At 64.3% G+C, this 27,991-nt stretch overlaps 3 protein-coding genes and 1 pseudogene across 3 annotated transcripts, besides 1 other annotated feature; all 4 read right to left on the reverse strand.

Annotated features, from left to right (window-relative positions):
* Positions 1-440: 440 nt before the first annotated feature.
* On the reverse strand, positions 441-3,206 carry LMJF_02_0100 (annotated as a pseudogene).
* Positions 441-3,206: a sequence feature.
* A 2,348-nt stretch (positions 3,207-5,554) lies between these two features.
* LMJF_02_0110 (exportin T (tRNA exportin)-like protein) lies at positions 5,555-9,055 on the reverse strand (the record flags this gene model as incomplete). Its single annotated transcript, XM_003721568.1, has 1 exon — positions 5,555-9,055. One exon carries the CDS (start codon positions 9,053-9,055, stop codon positions 5,555-5,557), a length of 3,501 nt encoding a protein of 1,166 aa, XP_003721616.1.
* A 1,876-nt stretch (positions 9,056-10,931) lies between these two features.
* LMJF_02_0120 (putative phosphatidylinositol kinase related protein) lies at positions 10,932-25,649 on the reverse strand (the record flags this gene model as incomplete). The annotated part of the gene is made up of 1 exon (XM_003721569.1): positions 10,932-25,649. One exon carries the CDS (start codon positions 25,647-25,649, stop codon positions 10,932-10,934), a length of 14,718 nt encoding a protein of 4,905 aa, XP_003721617.1.
* Positions 25,650-27,201: 1,552 nt separating this feature from the next.
* LMJF_02_0130 (conserved hypothetical protein) lies at positions 27,202-27,921 on the reverse strand (the record flags this gene model as incomplete). Its single annotated transcript, XM_003721570.1, has 1 exon — positions 27,202-27,921. One exon carries the CDS (start codon positions 27,919-27,921, stop codon positions 27,202-27,204), a length of 720 nt encoding a protein of 239 aa, XP_003721618.1.
* Between the last annotated feature and the right edge of the window lie 70 nt (positions 27,922-27,991).

Here is a 27,991-nt window from a genome sequence, read left to right on the forward strand (position 1 = left end):
CCCTCCGAACGATTGCGCAGGGGCGCACCACACACGCACACCCCGCCCCCACTCGTCAGCGACTCTTGCTTTGTTTTCCGTTGTGAATGCATGCCTCGTTCCATGTAGCGCCCCGCTCGCCACTAACGGCTGCGCCCTCCCCCTCAGAGGTGGTAGTGGTGGTGGTGAGAGGCAGTGCCGTCCTTGGCAGTGGCTACAGTGCAGGGCCCAGAGAGGCGCTCACGCGTATACTCACGTATAAAAAAATAACAAGGGAACGGCAGGGGAGGGCGAAGGGTGAAGCACAGCGGCTTCTGAGGAGTGTGGCCTCACCTATGCGGAGAGCGCCTCTGTCATTGCGGGAAACACACACACACACACACACACACACACGCCGAAGCCATCGAGGTCCCTTGCACCCATCTACAACCCCCGGCTAGGGGATCGCCATAATCCAAAAATCACCGCCGTGTGTTCCCACGACGCACCGCAGCGGCGGCGGGTGGCCGCTGCAGCGGCACGGCGGTGCCAGTGGTAAGCGGCACCACCGCCGCCGCCGCTGAGCCCAACCGCTGCGGCGAAGGATGCTGCGTGGGCGGAAGTAGTTGCGCCTGCGGTTCCCGCACCAGCATTAAAGGCATCCCCACAAGCAACGGCCTCTGTCGCGGTTGCTGCTGTGCAGGAAGCTGCTTCACTGCGTTGACGCGATGGTTGAAGAATCCTACTGCGGTGCCTTGCTGCATCCCGTGTGGGGGCGCCATTGTCACGGCTGGTTGGCGCATGGCCTCCGCAGCGCCAACGGAAGCCATCGTCGGATACAGCGGCGCACCTGCCCAGCACAGCGCGGCACCGTTGACGTTTATCGGACCCCTCCACGCAGTTGCCTGAGTGGCGTTGCGATCTCCACCGTTCGCGGTGTTCGCTCGGTAGCATGGCGCCATCGCCGCGGCAGGCCCAGAGAGGAGCGCCGGTGGTGGCGGCGGCGGTGGACGCGTCTCATCCCGCGCCGTCTCCGCCACCGAAGGCGGCCACACAGGCGGGATGGCTTGACTCTGCATCAGTGGCGGTGCCTCTATGTTCGCCACCTGTGCACCACTGTCTCCGCCCATCACCTCCTTGCCGCCGGGGCTGCCCACGTCAAGCGCAGCAGCCGGGAGAACGACGCCGGCACCGCTGCTGATGAGGGCGCTCAAGTCGACAGTCAGCGGCAGAGGCGGCTGGTTAACCAGCCCCTGCACAAACGGGATCAGCGAGTGGATAAAGTGGCAGGAGGTGCCCAGGTTGCACATGCGCTTGAACTGAAAGTGCGCGCAGTGTCGCGGGCGCACGATGGTGGTTTCCGCGCCGTGGGTCGCGCCACCGGCCGCGTTCTCACTGAGCACCTGGTACGTATGCGAGGCACCTTCGGTCTGCAGGATGAGCTCCGACGGTATGAGCTGCAGGGAGCTGTTCAGCTGGTTTGGCGGGTACACGGCAAGGATCATGCCCGGTGCTATCGTGGGATACTCGAGCGTGTTGCGCCCCCCCCAGCAAGCTCCTCAGGGTTCATATGACGCACGCCAGAGGTGGTGATGCCATTTTCGTTCATGTGCACCTGCGTCGCCACGGAGACGACAAGGCTGTGGATGTACGGGCACTTCGCCGCGCTGGAGCAGCGGTGGCGCAGATAGCGATCACACAGCTGAAAGCGAAACCGCGTGTGGTTGCCGTAGCGCTCGTTCAGGGAAGCGTACTTGATGGCGCCACGCGTGATGGCAACTTGCTCGCTCTTGATCCAGTAGTGCTGTCGCATGCCAGAATCGTAGACGGAGAACTGTGACCCTGTCGGGCACCAAACCTCGTCTCCCTCCTCGCCGCCACCACCGCCACCGCCGCCGTTGCCGCTGTGCGCACGTGCCTGGTGCGCCTCCAGCATCTCGGTGACCTGGGCGACAGTGAAACTCGGGGCTGCAGCTGAGCTAGTGGCAGGCGGCAGACCTGCAGCGTCAGTGCTCGGCTTGAGTCGCGGTTGATGTCGCTGATGCTGAGGGTGGTAGGCATGGCTGTGCTGCTCCGCCTCGGGCTGGTCTGCCGGCGTCAACGTGGGGTCCGCGTGAGACGGTATGGGGGACACACCGTCGCTGCCATTGGGCTCGGCACTCGACCAAGCCTGCGGCGGCAGGCGACTCGCCTCGGTCGAGGAAATCACGGAGGGCGGCTTTGTGGGTCTGCGAGACGTCTGCGTTGTCGATGCCTCCGTCTGTCCGCCGTTCGTGTCCGTCCGCGCGGTGCCAGAGGTGCCCATCGACTCCATGGGGCGCTGGCCACGCACGCTACTTTCCGAGAAGGACGCGCTCGCACAGCGGCCAAGGCTGGACAGAAGAAGAGAAGCTGGAGCGGCTGCGGTGCCGCCGCCGCCGTATCCCCCCTCAACGCCACCACTCCGGCGGCGATGGTTCACGTCATCCGGGGAGCTGCGTGAGGCAGCGGAGCGCCGCCGGCTGTCGCTGCCGGTGCCGTAGTCGCCATCGACGGTGAAGCCGCCTGTCTCTTCAACGAAATGATCGGCGGTGGCATACGATTGCGGTATCGTTACCGACGACGATGCCGCCCTGCTCCGGTCATATGTGTTGAGGCGGAACTGGTAGTTGTGCATGAGGAACACACAAGAGCTCGAGGTGGTGCCCTCCACCACGTCCACGTCGGGCAGGAAGCCGGCGCTGCTGTTGCGCCAGCTGCTACCGCTGTAGTGACTGCTCGCGCGGCTGGCAGAAGAAGAAGACGTACGCGAGAGCGTTTTTTTGTGGCTGAGAAGTCTTCGGGGAGGGAAGGGTGTAGTGCACATGCCCGGATAGGTGCGATGATGCTTGCTGCGGGTGGTACGAGGCCTCGCTGCCGGACGCGGCACCGCGTCTGCTGCGAAATACGTGCCGGTGAAGAGCCACGTTTAGGTGCTGCGACGCCAGTGCGGATCCGCTGCCGCTGCTGCCGACGAGGCTGCCCGGCAGTGTAAGATAACCTCCAGAGTCGTCCGTGCGGGGCGAATGGGCTGGGGTGGAGGTGGTGGCGGAAAACGTACGGTAGGGGTTGCGGCGGTGCCATTGCGGCGAGGTGGTCGAGCTGGAGGTGCTGTTCGTGTTCACGTCCAGAGTGTCATCGTCACCGCCGCCTGTCACGACGACTCCTCGCGCAGCGCAGCGAACACCACCGGGGTGAGGCTGCAGGACGCGGTGCGCCATCACGTGCATTGCTTCCACTTCGATGCAGCTGGAGAGCGGTGAGAGTGGCTCTAACAACGGCGCCGTCGGGTAGGCACCCGTGCCCTGCAGCATTTCCAACGGATGTGCCATTCTGTCTCAACGAGCAACGTCGCTGCAGCCGCGGCAGACCGCCGTCGCCGTCAAAGGCCAGAGGGTTCATGTACTGGTTTCACACCTTCTCCATTACCAGGAAGTCGGTGAAAACGAACATGAGGGGGCAGTAGAAGGACGCGGCTTGGCAAGGCGGCACCTCTCTGCAGATGTCACAATACGTCCCGTCCTTCGTTGTGCGGTGCGGCTCGTATCGGACTCCAGTGTACTTCAGCTCTGTCTCAGCGATGCCTCACCCCTCCCCCCTCACTGCATGACCGCGCACGTCCGATGGGTCGATGCGCCGGTGCGCGTTGTACGTGTTAGCGAGTGTGCTCGGAAAGTGTTGCCCTTTCTTCACAAATTCTGGGCCCCAGCTCCGCTCTCCACGTGGGGCGGCTCTGCGTCTTCGACACCGCTACAGGTGGTCTGCCTGTCGTGTGCTCACGTTCGCCCTCTCTTCTCTATGTGCCCTTTGATGGTTGCCGTTCGTTGTCGCGCCTCCTTCGCCTTCCTCACGGTTGCAGAGCAGCGGTACAGCCCCGCGCACCACCACCACCACCACCACGCCCCTGTGTCTACGTGTGTGGCGGCTGGCTGGGTCGACAGGAGAGCAAGAGAAGGTACTACGACGTGAAACCTCAAGGACAGCGAGGACCGCAATGCGGTTCGGTGTTGCGTGCGCGTGTGCTCCAGAAACGGATGAAGGGAGACTCAGAAGAAGTCGAGGTCTTGCTGGCCTGCGGTGTGGGTGTGGCGGTGTGAAAAGGTGTGAACGCGTGCGCCTCCCTGTGTCGCGAGCGTGTCTGCTGCGTGCGATAGCTACGCCGCAGACACAGACAGAGGGCGCGGAAGCACACGAGGATTCAGAAGGGCGTGAGCAAAGAGGGAGGGAGGGAGGGAGGGAGGGAGGCAGAGAGCAATAGTGAAGTGGTGGGGAGGGGGTTAAGAAGGCCTCCACAGCACAGCGAGCAGGAAAGGGGGAGGGGGGTTGATGCGCGTGCTAAGTGGCTACGTCAGCAAGCACACACAGCGCACGTTGACCGTCGCCTTCAGTGCGAGCATGCGAGAAGTGCACAACAGCCCCAACATGCTGACTTGCATCGCAGTGCGTTCCTTGTTAAAGGTCATGTACGCATGTGTCTGTGTGTGTGTGTGTGTGTGTCTGTCTGTCTGTCTGCTTGTCAGTGTAGGTTGAGTCGTGGCGTGCCAGGGAGCAGGTGGCACAGGCACGACTACACCAAAAGTCGGCAGTGACGCCGGTGAGCCTGCCTCGCTTTTCTCATACCATTACTTCACGTTCTGGCTGTCCTTGCGCGCCGCGTGTGCGCGTGAAAACATCAGGCGGGGGCGGGAGGGGGTGCGAGATCGGGCCGCTCGCACACCGAGGGTCATGCCGGCGGGAGTAGAGCGGGTCTTCTTCGGTGTGTCCAAGAGCATCGGCACGCGCCGTGCACCTGTGCTTGGGTGCACGGACGAGTGTGTGTGTGTGTGTGTGTGTGTGTGTGTGTGTGCGGTGCCACTCCGTCCCCCCCCCAGTCACCCCGTCTCATCATGTGGAGACATAAAAGAGAGGAAAGGTGGGCGGGGTGCTTACGTTGGGGGCACGGCCAGTGGAAGCAACGGGAGAGAAGGAGGGAAGGAGGGGAGGAGGGGCGAAAATGGCACTGCCCCCCCCCTCCTCCTCCTCTCCTCCTCCTCTCCTCTTTGTCAAGGAAGACGGCTACGCGAAGCGACGCTGGCAGGCAGAACAACGACCCCGCATCCAACTCAACAAACAACGAAAGAAATGCACAGGCGCAGCGTCCCTCCATCGCGTTACACCGTCACATTCCCCGAGGCACACACACACACACACGGGCAAGAGGCAGTCGTCGGCGCTCTCACGTCGAAAGGGCGTGCCTTCACCACAGCACAAGTGCGTGCGCGTGTGTCGATGCGCTCTGAAGCAGCAGCAGGGGCTGCGACCATACACAGAGGAGTAGCCTCCGGACGTGTGCTTGATAGGCGAGTAGCCTCGTTGCTCATGAGGCGGCCACTGCGCAGCGCCACCTGGGCAAGCTCCACATCCCGAATCGCATGCGTCTACATCATCCCCTGCAAGCTGTTTACTCGAAACCTGTCGTGGGGATGAGGATCTTTGCGCGACTTACAACCGGCACCTCTGCACTGCACTTTAGTACGTTCTGTTGTGCCTCGAACCCGCGGCAGCTGCGGCACCCTGGATGGCGATGTCTCTCGGCCCATCACGACAAGCGGTTTGCCGGCGTTCGACGTTGATACTCATGCACGCGACTCAGCAGCTGCTTCATCTTTACCTTCAGCGCCGCGTTCACGCGTGGTTGGTCGCGTATCACGGTACAACACTCCATCGCTGTCGCCTCACCCACATACGGCGCCACGCGCTCATACAACACCTGCATCGCCGGTTCACCGTATCGCGCCACCAACACGCGAAAAAACTGCAACACCTCGCCCAGCAGCAGAAAATTCTTGGCGTCGTCGAGGTCGAAGGAGGGGTCGGCCAGTGCGCCGAAGGCTGTGGGCAGGGCTTCCTGCAAGAGGCACTCACTGAAGACGTGCTGATTCCTCTGCGCTGTCGCAGCATCCACCACATCAGTGGCGCTGCTGTATTGTGCCACCGCCTGAGCGACAACGGGATCTGTCAGCTCCTGCGTGAGCTTCTCCAGCACCTGCAGCGCCGACTTGGGCAGCTCCAGCTCGGTCGGCAACGTCAGCGCATAGCACAGCTGCCGCAGAATGGACATCCAGCACGCAGACGGCATGAGCGCAAAGGCTGCCACGCAGCCCCACGTGGAGACGCTGAAGAGAAACGTGAAGAGCTGCTTGTACACGTTGACCCGCTCGCGTGCGCTCTCGCTGACCACGCCCATGCACACCACCGGTGACGCCTCACTCAGCTCACCAACCGCGCAAAGTCGGTGCCACAGCAGCGGGGTAAGCCGCGCAACGGAGAGCACGCCGCGACTGCCGGCTTTGTTCGCGTACTGAAACATCAGCCGCAGCACCTTCGACAGCTCCGGTACAGCCTCCATCCAGTTGAGGCAGACTGTGACGTACCCCTCAATGTACGGCCGCAGCATCTCGTACGGCAGCGTGTTGATGAGTTGATGGAAAAACTGCCCTACAACGTCGCGCACCGCGGCGCTGCCCGCCATCTGGTTCGCCACCTCCATCACCCGCTGCGTCACCTGCAGAAACATCTGCGTAACGAGCAAGCCTGTCGCCGACATCGCCGACGAGGTGCTGAGTGAGGCATCCGACGACGCACCGCACGCAGCGAGCAGTCCATCGACGGCTACGCCGGACGCGTTGGGATTGGTGCCTATGCGCCACGGACCAGGCACGGAGCCGTTCGGAGGCGACACCGATCTGTTGCTCACGCCACTGCCCGCTGCCGACCCTGCACCGCTGCTGCTCCCCGTGCTGCCCAGTCCCTTCGCTAGAGCGCTCAGGAAGGAGATGACATCCGCCACGGTACGCTCCGCCACGGCGACACTCCGAGCGGCAGCATGACCGCTACAGCCTGCCGCGCCGCCGTTCATGCCAGCACAGGAGGCGCTGGCCTGCTGGAGGGTTTGCAGCGCTGAGCCCACGACGGTGTGCACGAGTTCTGCCTTGCGGCCCAGCAGCGGCGCCGCCTCTGCCAGAACGGCGCTGGACACCGCCGTAGCACCGTAGTCGTCGATGCTGGCCGAGGCAGTGAGCAACCGCAGAGCCTCTGACGACCCGCCGTCTAGAGCAGGGCTCGCCTCCTCACTACAGATACTGAGCAGGATCCCGATCGCCTCGTAGAGCTCGCGGCGATCGCCGGGCTGCAGCTGCGGCGCGGTCGTGACGATGCTGTGCAGTGCCTTGATCATGTCCGCCGCGTAGGTGCCGATCCGGCTCTTCAGCAGCTGCAACAGGTAACCGAATAAGTAGCAGATGCGGGCCCGTACACGGTCGCTGCGACTCATAACGCCGCACGGCTGCAGGAGCAGCCGCTGAAGCAGCAGCGGGATGAACTCCGGGTGGTACGTGAAGAAGAGGTAGTAGCGGCCTAGCACTTCAAAGAAGGCGAGGTGCACACAGGTGGCCTCGCCACTGACCACCGCCTCCGTCGTCAGGACACGCTGCAGCAGCTGCGTGATGCTGTCGTTGGGGTCTTTGAGGCTCTCCAGACGGAGAGACTCACCGATCTCGTAGAGGTACCGCAGCGCCGCCTCCAGCACCTCAGGATCCGTGAAGTCCGCGTCATCCTTCGCTGTGGAAGCCCTTGCTACGTCGCCGCCCTCGCTCAGCCGACTGAGCCCGGTCAAGACAAGACTGTGAAGATGTGACATGACGAGGTCAGGCCGACGGCGGTGCAGCAGCCGCAGCAAGTTATGCAGCGTCTTCCGCTGATCAATGACTGTGTCGTCCCAGATGCGATCCTCGTCGTAGGCCACGCCGGGGATCCTTGTTTGGTGGAATAACGTCGCGAGCAGCTCCGCAGCCTCGGACTCCAGCAGGTACGCACTCTTGAGATAGACCTGCAGAAAGGGTAGCAGGGCGTCGCGCACGTCGAACAGATTCAGATGCAGCACTAGAATCACCTGCCCAACGACGGCGTGCAATGCACCGGCGAGCCCGTCAAGAAGGTCAGCCGTGACGGTGAAGGGTTCGTCATGCAGCACCACACCACTTACCTCAACCGTGGCAGCCGAGCGGGTGGACGGCTGCTGCTGGGCAAGCGACGCGCAAGTGTCAAGCAGGGAAAGAAACTGGCCGGCTACGGCCACGGCGAACTTGGCGACCGCTTCCATGAAAAGCACCGCCGCCTCCGAGGGTGGCGGGAGCTCGAACAGCGACATCATGCGTGGCACCGAGTCGACAACGCTCAGGGTGCGAAGGGATCTCATCTTTAGGCCAGGCAGCTGCTTCTTCTCCACCAGCGATAACAGACACTCGCAGGCTGCGACCCGCAAGGGCGGCACAGTGAGGAGAAAGTACAGGAGATGGATCCAGTTCTCCGTCATGAAGAGGTTCACATCGGCCCACTCAATGTAGGTTTGCATCACACTCAGACACAGTTTTGCCATGTCGGGGTTGCGCACACAGGCGTCGCTGATGAGTATGTTGTACCACATATCCGCCGCCTTCGGAAGGACGCGTTCACGCATCGCGTCCTTCAACTCCATGTCGCGAGCCTGCTGCTGCTTGCCGCGCTCCTGTCGATCGCGCACACAGACAACACGCTCATCAATGTACTCGAAGATGCGCAACACGTAGATGGTCACAAGATCGGCAGTGGGGAGGCATGGGCTCGTCGAGCGGCGGTGGAGCATCTCAAACAGATCGTCGAAAATCGACGGCCAGCGCGCTGGGTAGAACAGCTGCAGTCCCGCCACCATCATCTGAGCGTGCTTGTTGATGACGTAGTCGATCGGCGTCACGGCTGGGGACGCGAAGAGGTACCGGTGAATGAAAGAGAAGAGCGTGTGGTAAAACTCCTGTGCCTGCTCAGCGTCCACCGTGACCGCCAGCTTCGGGAGGTGGTGCATCACCGTGTTGAAGGCCCAGAAGGACCGCAGCTCGTCCACCGCCTCGTTGCTGATGATGTGAAAACTCAGCTTCAGCCCCTCCGCGCTCTCAAGGAGATCCATCAGGTAGCGCTCCGCCTCGAGCCGGGCACTGTACGGCACGCTCGGGTCAAAGTTGTGCGTGAGCTGCAGCGCCTCCGTAAAGTTCTCCGTGCGTGGCATGGCTGCGCCCCGGCGTAAGCAGGAGAGGAAGGAGGAGGGCGGAGATGATGAGAGACCCGCGACAACACCCGTAAAGAGGAGCAACGCCGGCACACGCGCGTGTGCACGGACACACACACACACACACACACGTGCGCCCCTCCAATGCGGGGCCGACGAGCGCGCCAGACGGAGGGACGTCAACAACCCGCCAGAGACGTGAACGCGTACGACCAGCAGGACGGAGCACGGAGGAGGGAGACCGGGACACAGCAACCAAAGACGAACAGCCAAGAGGAAGAAATGAAACAAAAAAAAAAATGTGTACGCGCCAACGGCGCCACGCGCCGGTGCAGCGCTGGGATGGAGCCGCTCCCCCGAATATCCGTCGTCGTGGCTGCGCGTGCCCTGTGTCCAAAGTGGCGGTAAAGCTGCAGCGAGAAAAGGGCAGAGGCGGAGAGAGTCGTGTGCGGGAACGGGCGACGGCAAGGAAGCCGACAACGCCGCGTGCGCGTGTTGAACCGAAATGGTAGATAGATGGAGATGAGCGAACACCACCGACTGTTACGCGCCTCTCACTATTCCGCCGCCGGCCGTTGTTGCCGGCCCGCACGAGCCGTGGCGACGGTCTTTCGCTCGCTTGCTTGTCGCTGCGACAGCCACCGCCTCGCCGCCGCCGAAGCCGAGTGCACAGGGACGGCAGCTAAAAGGGCGCTGGGCGTCGCTCTGGATAGCAGCAGTGGGGGTACTGGTGGGGATGATGAGAGAAGGGGTTGCTGGGAGCGTTAGTTAGAGATTAGTTTCGTTAACGGCGTTGTGTGCGCGGAGGCGGCGCTGTATCGGTGGGCAGTAGATGAGGAGCGCTACGTGGTGGAAGGCGATGGGTGGGGGAGGGGAAGGGATGGGGGTCTCTCTCGCTCTCCCTCTCTCCCTCTCTCTGGCACGCGGTGCCGGTGTCTGCGTGCTACTCGCCGCCACGCCACCGCTGCAGCGAGGACGCAAATAGCAAAGGGCAGTGGTGGGCGGGGGGAGAGAGAGAGAGACGGCAAGAAAAAACGTTGCGCGGAGAAGGGTGCCGCGTGCGGGGTTCTCCTTCGCCGGATTGGTTTCTGTGACGCTGCCAGCCAGGGCAAAGGGGAGGGTGGGCGTAAGGTGAAGAATACGGCCGAGGGAAACAAGAGGGAGGGAGGGAAGGGGAGGGCAACTCAATAAAAAACTGAAGATGGACGCCCGCACACGCACGCGCGCAGACAACGCTAAAGCATGGCCACGTCTGAGATAATGCGGCAGCATTGGGATGAGCATATAGAGCGCTCGAAGGCGGGCACAGCGTGCATCGTGCAGATGGAAGGAGGGGGGAGGGAGAGGGGGGCAGAGCGCCCGACACACGACAGGACCCCAGTCTCAACGCCGTGTGCACATACTCTGCGCTAAGGGAACGCCGCAGCACTCACTCGACGGGGCACCCGTGTCGGATTTCGTTTCTGTTCTTGTAAAGGTGCAAACGCAGACTGGCTGACGAGCCCCCCCCCTCAAGCGGCCCCTTTTCCTTGTGCCTTCCGATTCTGTAAAGCTCGTGCGGCTTATCAACACAGCGGGGCCTTCACTACCACCACCACCACCGCAGAGAGAGCGAGCGAGAGAGACACTACCTTCCCCTCCCCTCCCCCCTTTCTCTGCAGACAAGTTCTACACGGACAACTCTGTAAAACATAGCGCTCTCACAGACCGCCACAGAGGCGCTCGCCCGCTCGTGCACTTGATCACCGCAAAACAGAGAAACACACGTCACCACAGCGACGAAGACTGAGAGAAGGGCGTGTCCCAAGTCCCGTGAGACCGGCACGCGGCACCGTCCTTTCAAGGTCCGCCACCGCCTCATCCCTCCTGCCGCATCCTACACCCACTGCGACCAGCCCGGAAACATCACGGCCAAGCTTTCCACCCGCTGCGCATCCTCCATCAGCTTGCGCACGTGCGTTGGCACGCTAAGCATGTCGCCACCGTCGTAGCCGCGCAGCTTCGCGTCGATGCGGGCAAGTGTGCGAGCGGCGTCGGCGCTACTGCCGTGCGTGCGCACCGGCGCAGGCTGCCGTGTGTTACTCTCCTGCGGCATGTCACCTGCGCCGGCGCCCATTATGTGATTCGCGTGCGTTGGCGAGCCGATGGCCCAGCGCGCCAAGGGATCGTGCATGATGGAACTCAATATCGTGCGAATCAGCTCGCGCTTGCCGCGCAGCAGGTGCATCGCTGCCTCCGCACACGGACGCAGACTTCCCTCCGTGCCACGCACACCGAGGCCATCGATCATGTTGCGCGTGAGTCGAAACGGGACAAGCTCCGGTACAGGCAGCAGCTTGTTTTGATCAAAGGCGATGCCGAGATCAATGTGCACCACTTCCGCCGTTCCCTTGTGCAGGAGTATGTTGTTGATGTGCCGATCGCCCAGCCCCACAGTGTAGCCGACGATGCTCGACGCCGCAACGCTGCGGGTGAAGGTTTGCTGTCGATCCACCCACACCTGGGCGGACAGGTACTCCTCCAAGAAAAAGTAGTGCAGGGCGGGCGTGAACTTCTCGTACAGGCTTAAGAGCACCTGGCACTTGCTGCTCTGCGGCGCGTTCTGCAGCTGGATCCGGCACTCCCGCGTGTTCGGCTCGCCCGGGAAGTACCGCTCATGAGCGCCGGGCACTTCCTCCTTGCCGGTGTAGCGGCCCGTCAGGTACTCGCCAAGCGGGATGGTGTGCTCCACCCACTGCAGGATACCGGCCGTCGGAGCCAGCGGCACAATTGTGAAGGTGCGAATCTGCAGCGGCCGCGTCGCGGAGCGTCGACGAAACAGACGATTCGCGGTGGCGAACACCTGCTCGATCAGCGCGTCCTGCCTCAGATCGTCGCCAGCCTTCAGCAGCTGCCGGACGACCGTGCCATCGCTCAGCTCGCACTGCAGCACCTTTGGCACGTTCACCCCACCAGGCGTCGTGAAGTAGTCGCGGTACCGCATCACACGCGGCACCGCGAGCGTTGCCCCTCCAGCGACGGCCGGTGTAACGAAGGGATCCACGGAGCAGGGCGGGGGGATGGCAAGATGGCACGCGTCCTTGATCAGCATGAAGTCTTTGCAAATCGCGTGGCGCTTCCCCACCTGCGCCGTGGCGGCACTTCGGTCAAGCGCAAGCTCCAGGTACGCCGAGCTCAGCAGCTGTGCATGCCGGATCTGGGTCGGCAGCAGTGCGGCGGTCGAGGTGCTGTGGCCAGCGCGACTTAAAGCGCTCGCGGTGCTCTGCGCGGAGGCCAGCCCGGCGAGGAGCTGACGCGCCGCTGTGATCTTCGCCTCGTCCACGTTGTGCAGCGTGTTGACATCTCGCGATTTGCCGAACGTGTGGCCGTGGTAGAGGGCTAGCAGCGGCCACACAACGTGCATCGGGTAATCCCGTGCGAGTCGGGCAACGAGGAAGGCCAGCCGCTCCCCCTCGCGATGGTCACCTAACTGCGCCGTCAGCTGCCCCGCCAGCGGCACAAAGACGGCGGTCGGGATTCGCTCGACGGCCTTGTCAAGTACTCTGCTCAGCACCTCGCCGCCACCCTGCTCCATGTCGGCGGCATTCACCCAGAGCTCCACAAACCCGAAGACGGCATGCACAACGTCCTCCTCGTGGTCCACGGGAAGGCACTTCACCTCTGACCGAGCGGCCGCGCCTCGATGGGTGTGCTCCGTGACGCCGCGAGCTGCACCCTGCTGCGCCACTTGGTTAAACTGCAGAAACCGCGAGTAGGCGTTGATGGCGCTGCGGCGGTACAGCCCAAAATTGGACTTCTCACTCTGCCACTCGTCTTCAAGGCGCTTGATGTCGCCAGCAAGCTCACGGATTCGTCGCCGTATGACGCGCAGTTGGTCTTCGCTGAGGATTACAGTTGGCGCGGCCCCAACAGCCGCTTCCGCTGCCGCATCAGCGACGGCAGAGCGACCGCGCGTTTCTCTCAGAGGTGCCACGCCAGCACTCTTCACCAGTGCGGGCGGCACCGCCGCCGTCGTGGCTCCCGTCGTCGCATCGAGCTCCGCCACACTGGGCGGGCGGTGAAGTGGTGCGGCAGCCCGCCCCGTGCTCGGCTGCGTCGCTGCCTCTAGCTGCGCTTCCAGGTCCGCCTTGAGCCGCTTCGATTCCTCCACGCTTTCGCAGAGCTGCCGATGCTCGTGGCTTGTCAGCCGGGCAGCGATGTCTTCGGCGAGTGTGTGGCACAGACGCGCTAGCAGGAAGCTGCAGGCGCCGCTACTGTCAGAAGCCGCCGCGCGCGAGAGAAACGGATCACGCACGAGCTGCGAGGGCGGCAGCAGCCGGAGTTCCCTGTGCCACACCATCAGCTGCTGGATCACACGCGGCTCCTGTGGGGCATGCCAAGGTGCGGTACGCGGTAGGGCGACATTACAGTGGGCGAGGCGTGCCTCGCCGCGTGCCGCCGCGGCGGCCGGCTGAAGAAGCGCTAGGGCCTCTTGCCATCTGCCGAGGCCGTAGGCAATCTGTGCCGTGCGGAGTACCAGGTCCAGTTGTCGCGCGCGTCCCCGCACCTCTGTCACGACGGTGCCCCCGATCGCCGGCGACGGCGATGCCGGCTCACCTTCGCCGGCCGTGCCTTCCACGTGCTGCTCTTTCCAGTCACAAAGAAAACGGTGCGCCGCGGCCGCGTCTTGATTCAGCAGCGCCTGCTCCGTCGCCCCGAGCACAAATTGGTACCAGCCTTCGCCGTCGCCGTAGACCTGGCACAGCGCATGGCGTACGGAGTCGAGCAGCTCCCTGGAGGCGTAGTCGACAGTGCTCGGCACCCGCGCCGTCTGCAACTCGGCAGCGTCCCGACCTGATCCGCGCGCTACCGAGTCGTCACGCAGGCTCTGAAGCCACATGGGCAGCTCGACTACTCGGTTGCCTCGCGTCCACTGCGGCGCGGCACCGCGGCCGCGCGATGGTTTCGCTGTTTCGCCCTTCTTCGCGGCTGCATCGGCTGCTAAGAAGCGCGCCGCGCAGTCACGCACTTCATTGAGCGCCTCTGCCGCCACGATGGTCGTCACGAAGGTAGTAGGGGACAGTTGCTGACGCAGGGCCCACTCGGCGCGGCGCACGTACTGCATGCTCAGCAGCGGCTGCTCATTCGTGAGAGTAATGAAGGCGCTGAGAAGGTGAACGTAAAACCTCCCCGCTGACGCGGGCATCAACGACGCGCCACGGGATTCTGGTCTCCCCGTGTTCCCGCATAGCGAAAGGCGGTCTAGTACTGCGCGGGGCACGCACTCGGATGGGCAGCTGCCGGGGCAGTCGCCAGCGACCCCACCGCCACAGGACCACCGCCCGCACTTCCAGGTGGCCTCGGCGAGCAAGGCCTGTAGCGACGCCTCGTGTGCGGGCGTCCACGACGACAACGTATCGGTGTCGCCAGCAGCAGCGTCGATCGCTTCGCCGGTCGCACCTGTCAAGAACGCCTCCGGCCCGAGTACTGCTGCGCCCCTGCCGGCAGCGCGCTCCGGGGCACTGCAAGCACGCACGGAGTCGTCCGTGACGCCGCGTTCCGCAGCGACAGTGGCGCTGCGATGCCGCACGGCGGCTTCCCGTCGCCGCTCGGTCCGATGCAGACTCAGTAAAACGTCCAACGCCGTGGAGGAGAAGCCGTGCTGGAGGAGAAGCGCTGCACGCTGTAAGTGTGCTGTCCCGGGGTCGGGCCGCCGCTCCTGCACCTCGCCCGTCAGCGCGGCACTGTGTCTTGCAACTTCGACAGTTGCACCGCCGAGTCCGCTATCAGCCGCCGCACCAGCACGTGGCACGTCACCGCCACAGAGCCTGCCGCTGGCGTGGTGGGTCTCGCTCTCCTCCAAGAGACGCATCTCGTCCAACCAGGCAGCCGCAGCGGAAGGTGCAGCGGCTAGACTGTCGTCCGCCCCGCTTGCGAGCGACGTTGCGGACATGACGCCGCTTTCGCGGTAGCTCGCGACTCGGCAAATGGCACGGCCACTGGACCGGCTACGTGCCGAGCCCAGGAGGCTCGCGCTCAGGGCAGGTCCGCCGCCCACCAAGGAACACCACTTCGCGCCGTCGCCGTGCGGTTGAGCGCTCGTGACAGACTGCAGCCGTATCATGAGCGACACCCCCACGACATCATCCAGCTCTAACTGCCCCTGCACCGACGTGTACAAGTCGAAGATGTCCTCCGCAAACGACCGAGTCTGCTGCCGTACAGCGTCGTGGCGGTCGCGGGCGCGGCCACCGCTGCGGGTTGCGCCACCACCGACTGCATGCGTCACAGATGCGGCGGAGGGGTAGTCGCCCGGCTTGGCAAACGGAAACAGTATCGAGTAGGGTGCGCTTGACACGGCTAGCACCGCTTCGCCGGCGCCGGCACCATCGCGAAGCATCACAGCCGACTGCGTCGTTTCCGACTCCCCACAGAGCGCCGCAGCGCCTGTGCGTGGCCCGTAAAGCGACTCGCCGCTGAGTTGGGAGAACAGGAGGGCGACGTGCGGCTCGCCTACTCGCACCGCAGCACGAGCAAGGCGCGCAGCGGGGATGTCGCTGAGCCAGTAGCACTCGCCCATGTCCTGCAAGGATGGCACAGAACCGAGGGTCGATGGCCATAGAACCGCCTCCGCCCGTGCGCCGTCGCTCGAAGCTGCTGCTGATGCTGCAGAGGAAGAAGCAGTCGGTTTGGCGCGACCAGCTGACGCCGTCGTGGCTCCCTTGAGGCCGCGCTGGCGCGTGGACCGAAGCAGCACCGCATGGCACTGCTCAACGACATGGAGAAACAGACGTGTAGTGTGCGTGCAGCGCTCTGCCTGCTGAAAGACGTACCGATCCAGCTGTCTACTCCACTCCTGTCGCACTGCGCGCTGACCTTCGCTCTCGCGCAAGCACAGTGCATGCAGCAGCACAGGGAGAAGCAGCTGCTCCGCAATGCGCACATTGCTGCCTGCGCTGTTGCATGCCGCGTGCACGCCATCAAGGTCGCAGGCAGGTAATCCAGCCGATGATGTTGGCACCGCCGTAGGGCCCTCCGCAGTCCTCAACTCCGCCATCAGCAGAGGCACCAACGCTGCCCACAGTAGACTCTTCTTCAGTATGCCGTAGGTATTGGCAGCGGCCAACACGAAGCGGCAGAGAAACGCGCGTTGGTTCGGTGGACACTGCCGTAGCGGTGCCCACACAGACGGGCTCCGGAGATGGGTGTCGGCGGCGCCGCCACGCGTGCCACCTTCGGTGCGCCGTCGACATGCCAGTGAGCCGCAGCTGCCGCTACGCGTCACCCACGCAAGATGCCGTTGAAGACAGCAGCGCACGCGTGCTTTCGGAGACGGCATCTGCTCACGGCCACTCGCCCCGACACGCGCGCCGGCGGCGGCAGCGGTGGCGGCGGATGGCATGATCAGCTGCTGCCGCCACGCGCTCACCACAAGCTGGGCAACGGCCTCATCAAAGTTTGACAGCGGCTCTGCCGGCCTTATGAGCTCCGCCCCATCCTTCTTGTCCAGACTCGACGCGATGCACAGCACCCACGTACGCAGCGCGCACATACCCAGCTCCGAGGCGTCAGCATCACCGCACCAGACGAGTTGCTCGAGCGTGCGCAGCTGATGCGCGTACGCTTGCGCGAGCATTCCCGCAACCATCTCTTCTGCAGTTTGGTTGCTTGGCATGCTGTCGTCTGCCATTCCCGACTCGCTCGCCGCAAGGAGCGTGCTGGCTGACGCGCCGCTGCGTTGCGCTTCATGCCGCAGCCATTCTGATCCAGACCCCATCCCGGATGGGGCACTTGATTTGGCCGCCGCGCAGGGAGGAAGCGTAGCTGCCTCTCCGCTCAACACAACGCAGAGCGCGAGCGCGCGAAGTAGTCGAAAGGCGGAGAGCAGCTGCTCATCGGCCGCGTCCGCGGACAGCATCTGCAGGCGTGTCGCATGGACACCGTGCGCGTCCTCGTCGGCTACATACACCGGTGAAAGAGGTCGAAACCGGTCCGCTGCGTCCGCGTATTCCGTTGGGAGAGCCGCCATGTTGCAGTGGCACACGCGATAGAGGTGCTGAATGGTATCCAGCAGGACAGCACGCACGTCAAGTGCTGACCACTCCGCCGGTCGCAGCGAGCCGCCCGTTCGCACGCGAGAGCGACAGCGCGCCGTGGGCCCTGCCGCGACCGGCGGTACATGGCCGGCGCGAAGGCACACGGACGCGACATGAAGACACCGCACGAGCAGCGCCTGAGCTGAGTCCACAGCCACGGTGATGTCCTGGAGCAGCGGAGCGGAGGGAAGAGGTAAGGCGCTCGCGTGCTCGACGATAAGCTGCATGGAAACAGCACAACTCTCCGGTGGCGCGAGCTCATCCAGGTCAGCGTTGCTTCCGTGTTCCTCCACGGTGCCAGGGACGTCCTCGAGCGCCTCGTCGCTGTCCTCCTCGTCGTGCCTCGAGACGTATCGAAGAAGTCGTTGAAGTCCCAAGAGCCGCCCGCGTGCACGCGGGCTGGATAGCGGTGCCAAGCACGCGGATCGTTGAGCCTCGTACATGGCCCACGTCCACTGCTCCCCATCGAGCGGAAGGGAGCAGCCGCCGGGGGCAGCTTCGGATTCGACAGCGCCGGCACCGGCAGACGCCCCGGGAGCTCCATCGCGCGCCACACCTTCCTCATTTCTCTCCGCCTCGTCGTCCGTGGGCTCATCGAAGCTGATGGCGCCACGCGCAAGCACCCGTTCCTTACCCTCCGCAGCTGTCGCCGCGACTACCCGTGTCGCACGCTGGCTCTCTGTGTCGGCAAGGTAGGCAAGAATCCGTTGCTGCCAATCCGATCGCTTCAGGTCTGGGTCACTGCGGCACAGCGCCGCCCACGTCGCGGCGATCAGCGGCGACACAGCCGTCAATGGTGCCAGGCTGCGCGCCAGCATGAGTCGGCAGTGGCGCTGCTGGGTCGCTGGAGTGGGCCCCCTTCCTCTCTGGCGCGGGACGTTACCGCGGCCGGCTCTGGCAACCTGCCAGACATGCAGCAGCGCGTTGCAGACGAGTTGCCGCACCGCCGCCGCAGGGGAGCGTCGCAGCCAGTGAAGAAGGTGTGAGAGCACCAGTCGAAGCGCCTGCGGCTCCGCGAGGACACGAGCGGAGCACCAGCAGGTGGCGATGTGCGCCAGCAACGATAACTGCTGAAGTGCGCGGAACTGCAGCTCCAGGGACGGCAGTGCCGCACTGCTGCGGTATGCCGCGTGCAGGAGCGCGTAGAGGTAGGTGCTGTTGCCTTGCAGCAAGAACCTTGTCATGACGTCCTCCGTGAGGGCTGCAGCATCGACAGATTGCCTGGCACTCGGCATGTCAGTCACTGGCGAGTGGAGCTCGCCGTTTGGCGCTGCTGCAGGGGGCACGAGCAGGGCGAGGCAGTACGCCTCCCAGTATGCGAGGTCGCTTGAAGTGCAGCGAGGAACGAGCCCTTGCGTTGTCTCCTCTTCAGCAGTCGCTGCGCCACAGCCCTCGGCCGAGCTCGCATGCTGCGTCCTCGGGTCGCGTAAGTCAGGCATCGGTAGCGGCACGGAAGTGATCTTCTCGGCCACCCAAGAGAGGGCCCGCTGCAGCTGCTCCGGCGTTCCGTAGACGAGCGTTCCTACCTCGGCAGTGGTGCGGTGAAGCACTACTAAGGCCTCCATCACGGCGTCCGCCTGCGCGGCGAGCACCACGTCGAACGCACGCCGCTTGTGTGGCCACGCACTTCGATGCTGCAGGTAGTAGAGCAGCACTTCCGCGGCGCTCGACGCCGTCGCGGGGTTGCACAGGACTGCCCGTGCCGCAGCGGCGCTGAACGTTGGCTGCGCCGAGTCTCCGCTCACCTGTCGGCGGCCGGTGGTGAGGACCAGGCCAATGCTTTGGGCCAGCATCGTCGCCTCAGCCGTGTTAAACTGCGCCTCGAGCCAGTACAGGCACCGCTGTGCCACTGCGGCCCACGTTGGCGTCATGTCGGATGCGCTTGCACGACTCGGGTGGCCTCCGCCACTGCCGCGATACTCGACCGCAGCGTCCGCGTGCCCCATACGACGGGGCCAGCCGGCACGTTCGCGGGAGTCCCTTTCCTTTCCAGGATCGGCGAGACCCGCGGCGTCGCCGGTAAAGGGCGACACCGGCGCGTGAGACGCTAAGACGAGGAGCTGCGTCACAATGCCTGGAAAGTAGGCCAGCAACATGCACAGAGGAGCGAGGCGATGGAGAACGCCCGCGTCCGACACGGCAGTGGCATCCGTCTGCAATTCAGCCTCGGGGACCTCGTCCTGCTTAGCGGTCGCATCACTGCCACTTGCCTCCGTTCGGCGACGCCGTCTCGCTGCACCCAACGCCTCCCCCGCACGTTCACCTTCTTTCGCGGCCTTCGCCACGAGGGTGTCAGCGTATGCGGCAACCAATCTCTCGTAAAGGCTGCCCTCTGCTGAGGCGGCGTCGCATCGGCCCCCGCCGCGACGCGTGGCGACGAGGGACCACTGCTCCTCCGTGGCCTCCGTCAGAAGCAGCAGCGCCAGCGGCGACAGCACGTCGAGGTGCTGCACGACGAACGCGGTCTGTGTCGGGTAGCCAAAACACTCCACCGGCAGCGCCGCCGGAGGATGACGGTACTCGCACAGCCACTTGAAGAGAAGGGGTCGGACATGCATGCGGCACAGGTGGGTGTACGGTAGCGAGCGTGGCAGCGATGCGCCACTGGCGAGTGCCACCGCCAAGCCGGCGCCCTCCAGCACCCACGCCGACACCCGCTCAAGGCACGCCACCACAAGTGGATGATGCCTAAAACCGCGGGTTGCCCAGCACTCGAGGAGGGTGTACAGCACGTCCACCAGCAGCTCCGGTGCCGCCCGCACCGCTTCCGACAAGGCAAGCAGGCTCGTCGAGCACAGCGTTTCGGTGGAGGAGAGCATGCCTTCTCGCGCCTTTGTGAGGAGGCTGTGGAACACCTGCGTGCGCCGTGCGGAGAAGGTGCGGAACAGCGTGCCCACCTGCAGCGCCGCGTGGTGACGCACCTCATACGGCGTCTTCTCGGCGAGGAACTCGAAACTAAAGCGCCCGAGCACTTCGGCAACACCCGGCTCGCAGCGCGGTAGCACCGCGAAGGCCGCCTGGAGCAGCGCGCGCTGCCACGCAGGAGTGCACACTGGCATGTCCACGCGACTGGGGTCCGTCAGCTGAGCCGTCCACCGCTCCAAGAGACGCCCCTCGTGCGCGTAGAGGAATGTGGCGGCTTCGCTGCACCCCTGCGAGCCCTGCGCACCAGCGTCCCGCAAGGTTGCAGGACGCCTGCGTACGTCCAGCCACCGGATGTCAGCGACAGTCCCGCAGAGGAAGCCGCTGCATAGACCTGGTCCCAGCTGATAGCGGTAACGCACGAATAGCACCTGCAGAACTTGTACCACGGCCCGGCAGCATAGCAAACCCTCAGCGGCGCCTGTGTCCTCCTTAGCGGGCGGTGGCGGCAAGCAGCCGATGAGTGCCAGGAGGTGCAGAAGAGGTGGGAGGGCCAGCAGTATCGTCGGCAGAAAAGGAAGTCTTTCAAGGAGTCGGTGATGGCTCGGCAAGAGGATGTCGCCCAGGGCTGCTGCGTCACCTTCGCCACTCCCTCGAGCAGAGTCGCCTGTCGAGCACGAGTCTGCAGCAGCCGTATCAAGGAGGTGCTGATCGCGCAGCAGGGCCACAATGGTGCGGCAAATCGCAGAGGTATCAGCGAGCGGCTCGATCACGTAGGCGTCGATGCGTGTGCGCGAGATGGCCCACAGCACCGTGCGCAGCGTGTCCACCGACGTGTGCAGCGATACCGCCATAATGTGCGTCACCTCCCGAGATGTCGGATTAGAGGGGCGCCATCGACTGAGCCCGCGCACGCCATCCTCGAAGATCCGCGCGGTCAGCGCGGCGGTAAAACGCGCAATCGTGTGCCGAGAATCGACGCAGGCGAAGGCCGGGTCCAGCAGTACCGTGCCAACATCGCGAAACAAGATATGCAGAGCCGTCCACAGCGGAAAGAACACGCCGACGGCGTGCGCCTGGTCGAGCTCGGCAGCGACGTGATGGCACAGCCACAACACCGCGTAGTAGAGGCGGCCGCCGCCAGCGGCCGAGAAGCGCTCCAGCAGAGAGAGAGGAGCCGCGTAGAGATCGGGAGAGGTACGCAGCAAGCGCAGGTCTTCGCGAGCGGCCGACGCCTCTTCGCCCACGTCGAAATCAGCGGCGGCGCCCTCGGCACACCCGCTCGCTGCGCTGGCATGTGTGCCATCCGCTGCGGGGCGCAAAAATGGTGTGACCTTCGCCACCCCCGCAGTGGCAGCGCCGCGTTCTCCAGCGGCATCGACGCCGTCACGCGCGTGCGCACTTTCCTCCGGTGGTGACCACAGTGCAGCGCGGCGCCACCGCAGCAGGAGATGCAGAAGTTGCACGCACTGCACGCTCAATGTAAGTGCCATCGCCGACGCATCCAAGCCCGTCCGCACGGCGGTGTGAGTATCGGGTGGGCCGCCGCCTCCTCTGCGGTAGCCCTCCTGCCTTGATACCGCGGCAGGCGTCAACGCTGCAAGTGCGTGTCTCAGCTGGGCGCGCCTCATAAGCCACGCTACAGACGCCTGCGCACTCAAGGTCAACATGACCTGGAACGCCTGTGGCGCTGCTCGGCGAGGCACTGCCATTTGGAGCGGTGACACTCCTGTTCCGAACGCAGCCGCATCCGTGTCTGTCTTCGCATCCTCGCCTATTGCCGCCACCTCCTCCGCAGCGACACTGCTGTTTCGCACATCAGTGCAGTCCACTCCCTTTCGCAGTGGAAGCCGAAGCATCCAGTGCGCGTCAGCTGCGTCACACAGCACTGCCGGCACTTGTGACGACGGTGACGTCACCGCCGCATCGAGCAGCGTGCACACGTGTTCAACGTAAGCGCCCACCTCACGGCGAAGGGGTCCTTGCAGGTGAGGCGCCATGGCCTCCGATGACGTGGAGAGAGAGGGCATGCCACCCAGTTCTGGCACTTGACCAAGTCGCAGTGAGTTCGCCATCTCCGTCTGCTCCGCCACCTGCTGGCGCGCGAGACACATGCGCAGTGCGACGCACGCGTAGGTCTCCGCTAGATCCAGCCACGCTGTAAACTGAGCAGCAGAGAAGAGCGCCACCGTGTCGGCACCAGTCAGCGCGTTCCTCGCTCCTGGGGAGGCGCTCGTGACCGTCAGGACATCCGTGCCGATCCCAATTGCCTGCCCGGCAACACGTACTCCACCACCGGCGACGTCGCCGGTGTGCCTGCCGCCGTCCGACGCACGCGTAAGGACCGGCACAGACCCGTGGAAGAGCGTGGCGTTGGCGGCGACGTGGCACAAGAAGCTGAGGCCCACGTCTCCCGCGGGACCGTCGCTGAGGCCCCACGTGTGGTCGTCGTCCACGACGTGGCGCCGCGGCGGCTCCGCTTCCGTCGTCCCAGGGTCCGCCGGCATGGCGGTGGAGGGGCACAGCGTCGTCTCCCACAGCCGCGTGCACTGCACGAGCGCGGCAAATCGGGTGAGCAGCAGTGCCAGCGAGGCGGCGAGCAGCGGGAGCGGCGCGTCGGGGGCACCGCTGCCCACCCCGGCGGGCACTGCTGTCGCCCCTGCACTCTCGCACACGCGACGCATGTCCTGCTCCCACGCGTGCAGTCGCGCCACGCCGCGCTGGATGAGGGCGCGGTGGTGATCACCCCAGGAAAGCAGCAAGCCGCTGAGCAGACTTCCAGACGACACATCCGGCTGTCCGCTGCCAACGGCGCCCGCTGATTGGCCGCTCCTCGGCGCACCATCCGGGGTTGCTGTCGATAGCCTCAACTCGTGCCGGCGGTGCAGATGCTGTTCCAGCAGGACGACCAGCACATGATAGACCGGCTCTGAGGGAGCTAGCACGTCCTCGTCATTTCTGGCGACAGGGACACGGCTGCTGCTGACGCTGTCCAGACAGCCCGCCCAGCGCGCTACCACCGGCGGCACAGTCGGCAGAGCGCGCTGCGCCACCACCGCGAAGGCGTACTGCTGTGTCGCAAGACTGCAGCGCGGCATCACCGCCTGCACGGCCGCAAGGAGCAGCTGCCCCAACCGAAGCCCAAAGTAGCCACACAGTGGAAGGAGTACATCCTCGACAAGGCCGTCGGCGACGGTCTCCGGCACCCGCAGCGTTGCGCACGGCTGGGCAAAGAGATGCAGCAGAAAAAGTGCAGCGTCAGACACAACGTCCTGTACGGCGGCGCTGCTGGCGCGGATGCTCGACGTGCCGATGCGGAGCACGAGTGGGGCGCCGCCGGCTCGGCGTCGAGTCACAGTAGCTGCAGATTGCGGAGGGCGCTTCTGGTCATTGTGCCCGGCAGTGGTAGCCCTACCGGCGGTGGCGCAGTTTTCCAGTGGCCCGGCGGGTATGAAAAACTCCTCTTGTAGCGCGCCAGCAAGGAGCTGCGCGGGATGGGGGCTCGCCGGTGGTGGTGCCCGTGCAGCGTCCGACGCATCAACAGCCTTGTCCCTTGCCACTTCATCCACCGCGTCACCGTAGCCTGACTCGGTGTCCCGAAGGCGCTTGCACGCGCGCCTCGCCCCCGTTCCAGCGCCGCGACGCTGCATCTGCTCTTCGTCCTCGTCATCTTCTGCCCACTCCTTCTCCTGATGGGTTGCTGTGCCACAGCGCGTGGTGCCGCCGCCGCCACAACGATTCTCCTGCGCAGCTTTCCATCGGCAGTAGGCGCTGTGTGTAATGGACGTTACGTAGAGCACCACGGCGCCAAAGTCGAACACCTCCTGCAGTGGCGAGCACGGGAAGCTGAAGAGTTCGCGACGAGAGGTGAAGCTGTACTCGTGCCGGTGCTGTGTAAATATGAGCTGCATCGTCGGAAACACAGACTGGTGAAGGAGAACGACGAGGTGCCTCGTCGGAGGCTGCAGCAGCCGGTTGGCCACCGCTGCAGCGCCCGTTGTGCCTCGTCGGTCGACGAGGTCTGCTCTTTCGCTACTCTTCGCTGTGTAAATCATCTCGCGTGCGTCCGGTGACACCATCGCCGCCCCAGCGTCGGCATCAGCTGCCGCGCGGCGGCTGTGTGCGTGCAAGTCCTGCCACAGCTCCTCGCCCACAACGTCAGAGAGTGCAACGGACAGCACCACCGTCAAGAACTGCATCGTCTCTAGCCGCCACACATCATGGCGGGGCGTGTGGTGGTGCAGGAAGAAGAAGTCGCAGACAAGTTTTACCACCTCGACCGGCGCGCGGGCGGCGATGGGGTGGTCGTAGCGAAACCGATGGCAGAGTTGCCGAAGCGCCGCGATGCAGTAGGCCTCGAGCCGTAAATCCGGTGTCGGGGCGCGATGCCGTGCCTTCACCACCTCGATCACACGCTGCACGAACGCCAGTGCCGCTGCGGCACCACCACCGCCATGCATGCCAGCATCGGTCCCCGTGGATGACGATGGCGGGTAGGCTGTGGTTATCTGTGGCAGTGCGCAGAGTCGCATGAGCACCTGTGCGTACAAACACGCGTCGTCAGCGCATGGGGCAGCCACCCAGAGTCGCCCGTCGGCCACCGTCTGAGCCACAAGATTCGGGGCCACCGTCAGCGTGTCGGCGTCAGCCTCCTCCGCCGTGGAGACACGTTGAATCAGCGTGACGAGACACGCCGAAAGGCGTACCAGGTACGTTGGCGTGATCAGGCGAGCGTAGCCGGACCACCGAAGCACCTCGATGAGGAGCGCCGCGTAGTCAGCGCCGACAACGGCGACAAGCCACTGACTTTCCAGCACTTCGAGAATGTGATTGCACAGCATGTTGAGCGGGGACGCGCTCTTCCACAGCAGCGGCGCCTGACTCAAGGCGTCACTGGCGCCGCTGATCAGCAGCCCGTCCTCGTGGGCGCTGTCGCCTGTGCCCCAGACGTCGTCCCGGCCTCTCCGTTCGCCGGCGCACTGCTCGCCCGTTTGAGAGCCTCCGAACGCCGAAGAAGATTTGGGTGGCGCATCGCCGGGCGATGCGCTCGCCAGGAGCTCCTCATGCCTTCCACCGGCGCGCAAGGCAGCAGCTCTCCGAGTTGCCCCCGGTGTTCTGCCACCACCCTCCGTGGTCCAGGACATCAGCGGCTCGCCCTCTTCGGCGAGCGAGGTGTGCAGGCTCTGGAACAGCTGGGTAAAGGGGTGAATTATGTCACGGCGCAGGCGCCGCCGTCGCGCCTCCAGTGCGTCGCGGCGTCCGGTGGCCGCGGAGGCGGCTCCGGATCCGAGTTTCGTCGCTGGGCAGCGCGCTGAACTGGTGGCATCACCAGAGGCTGCCACGGCGATCGCAGCGTGCCTCTCCGCGACGCGGCAGTACGTCATGAGGTTCGGCTTTACGATTCGCTCCAGCACGAAGATGAGCACATTGGACACGACGTGTTGGCCGAGGACGGCGTGTGGAGTGGTGCCGTGCTGCTCCGCCACTGACGCAAAGAACTTCACGAACTCGAGAACGCACTGGCCCGCCTCCTCGCTGCTTTTCACCGAAACGACGGCGGCCGCCGCGTCGGATGTGACAGCGTTCACATCCGCCATGATTTTGTTCAGTCGCGCCTTGAGATGCGCGCTGTCCACGTTGGCAAGAAAGGACTCCATCTCCGCAGATGGCTGAGCAGGTCGTGGGAAGGAGCTGCTGCTGCTGCTGCTGCTGCTGCCAGGTGCAATGGAAGACGCTGGCTTCGCCGCTGCTGCCCCCTCTCACCACGGAGAAGGAGAAAAAAGTCGAGCCGGCCAAGTCTTAATCGCTGCGCTTGGCTTCCGCCTTCGAGTACGTCCGTGTGAGTGCGTCCGTAACCGTCTGTCATCGCATACTCTTCCACGTGATCTGTGATGCGCAAGGCGCGTCCGTCTGCGACACAACAAGCCGCAGAGAGCGAAAGAACAGAAGAACGGGCGCCGCGTTGATAGACGCGTCGAAAATGTGTGTGTGTGTGTCTGTGTGTGTGTGTGTGTGTGTGTCTGTGTGGGTGGGTGGGTGGACGCTATCCTTTCCGCTGCAACGCCTGACACCCTCGGGGCGTGCCACGATAGAGTTCTCTGTCACTGGGGTGGTCTCACTTCGATTAGGTTTCTTGGTTCACTCGCGTCGACCCGGTCTCTCTCCTCTCGATGGAGCTGGCTGATGCAACAAGTGTGGAGCACGCGAGCGGTGCATGATGAGATGCGGCGGAGGAAAGATGCGGCGGAGGAGCAGTTTGAGAGAGGTACCCTGCATTGGGACACTGCTAGCGCCTCGGTAAGGCGCATGTGCGCTGAATGGTTTGCAAGGCGGGCGGGGGGGGGGCGCCCGGAACCGGTCAGCCGACCGGCATGCAATGACGCCTCATCACCACGAAGACTTCTGTACGGGGCCGTTAGGTGGACCGAGCAGCGTCCCGCACGAGCGCCCACAACCCACCCACCCACGCACACGCACACAACACACACACACACACACCTCTGGAAGACGACAACCAACAGTCGCGGGCTTGTCTTTTTCATTATTTCCTCACGTAAGCGCGCCCTGAAAGGGTGGCAAGGGCGTGGCGCACAAGGAGGAGGAGGAGGAGGGTGTGTATGTGTGTATGGCGACGCGTGCTGCACGCGTGTGAGACCGTCGGTTCTCGCCCACCTCGCCCCTTTCCTGTGCTTCCGACTCACTGCGCCTCATCGACTCTTCTCCCACATCGGTACTTCGCAAACGCGTGGAGACGCACACAGACGCAACGGTTAAAAGCGATCGCACCCGCAGCCGTCCATCGCGCACGCATGAGGACGCAGAGCAGCCCTCATCGGCGGCGCGCGCGTGGGCCTCTCGGGCCCTCGTCCGCTTCACCGAGCGGGCGCTTCAAGAGAGGGATGGAGCGAGAGAGCGAGAGTGCGATCCGTCCAGCATGGTGAACGAACACAACCCAGAGCCGATCGCCGCAGCAGGGGCCCGCCCTCCACACACGCCGACGCGGAGCTATCACACGGTTTCGCACTGTCGTGCGTCGACGAGAGGCAGAGACAGAAACGAAGTGGGTGCCGGTGTATTTGGTCATAACTCCAACGTCACACCATCCTTTGCCGATAGGAGAGGGGAAGGGGGGCTGGTAGCCGCACCGTGGCCGGTGGGGGCGTGTGTGCGTGCCCTTGGCGAAGCACCCGATACACGCCACAGGCCGTGCTAGCGGCTGAGTGCGAAGAAAAGTGTGTAGACCTTCTGGAGAGGGTCCCAAGAGCACCAGTACGCCTCCGACGTGCTCCCGTCCGCCTCCTCCAGCACGTCCCGCGGCTGTGAGCGATTCGCCTTGGCAGGAAACTTTAACGCGACGGTGGTGTACCCCTCGCAAGCGAACAGTAGATACACGAAGTAGTCATCCGGCGGCTTCTCAACGTGCTGCTCGCGCGCCGACAGCCAGCGATGCAGTGGACGTGTGCCCTCCTCGGCCTGCGTGAACATCACCTCGATCCAGACCTTGGTGCGATACGCCACCTCGTCGTGCTCCGTCCGGAAGGAATACAGCGGGGTACCGAAACGGGCATTCGCAGCAGCAGCGGCCGCAGAGCTCAGCGCGCCAGCACCACCTGCCGCGCCGCTGCCCGCCTGCCCACCGCTCAGAGCCAGCAGCGCTTCCTCTTTACGCGCCCGCTCTTCCGCCTCAGTGTTCAGTCGCTCTTCTTCCTGCAGCCGAAGGTGACGCAGCTCCTTGTGCTGACGCCGCTCAAGCTGTAGCGCGTGCGTCTTGCCGGCGATGTGCTTCAGAAAGTTGTTCTCCTCGGGGCAGTAGATACCGCAGAGCGTGCAGGTCACCTGGCCCATGTGGTTCCGCTTGAAGTACGGATTCGCTCGAGCGACCTCGATAGGGTCGTAGATGTTGGTGGTGTTATTCGGCCCCGAGGTCATCCTCGCTGCCGATGAATTCTGCGAGTGTCAATGTACGTGGTGTATGCGGATGCGGCAGGGGGCGGGTGGC

Source organism: Leishmania major, chromosome 2 (genome assembly GCF_000002725.2).
Source record: "Leishmania major strain Friedlin complete genome, chromosome 2".
NCBI lineage: Eukaryota > Euglenozoa > Kinetoplastea > Trypanosomatida > Trypanosomatidae > Leishmania > Leishmania major.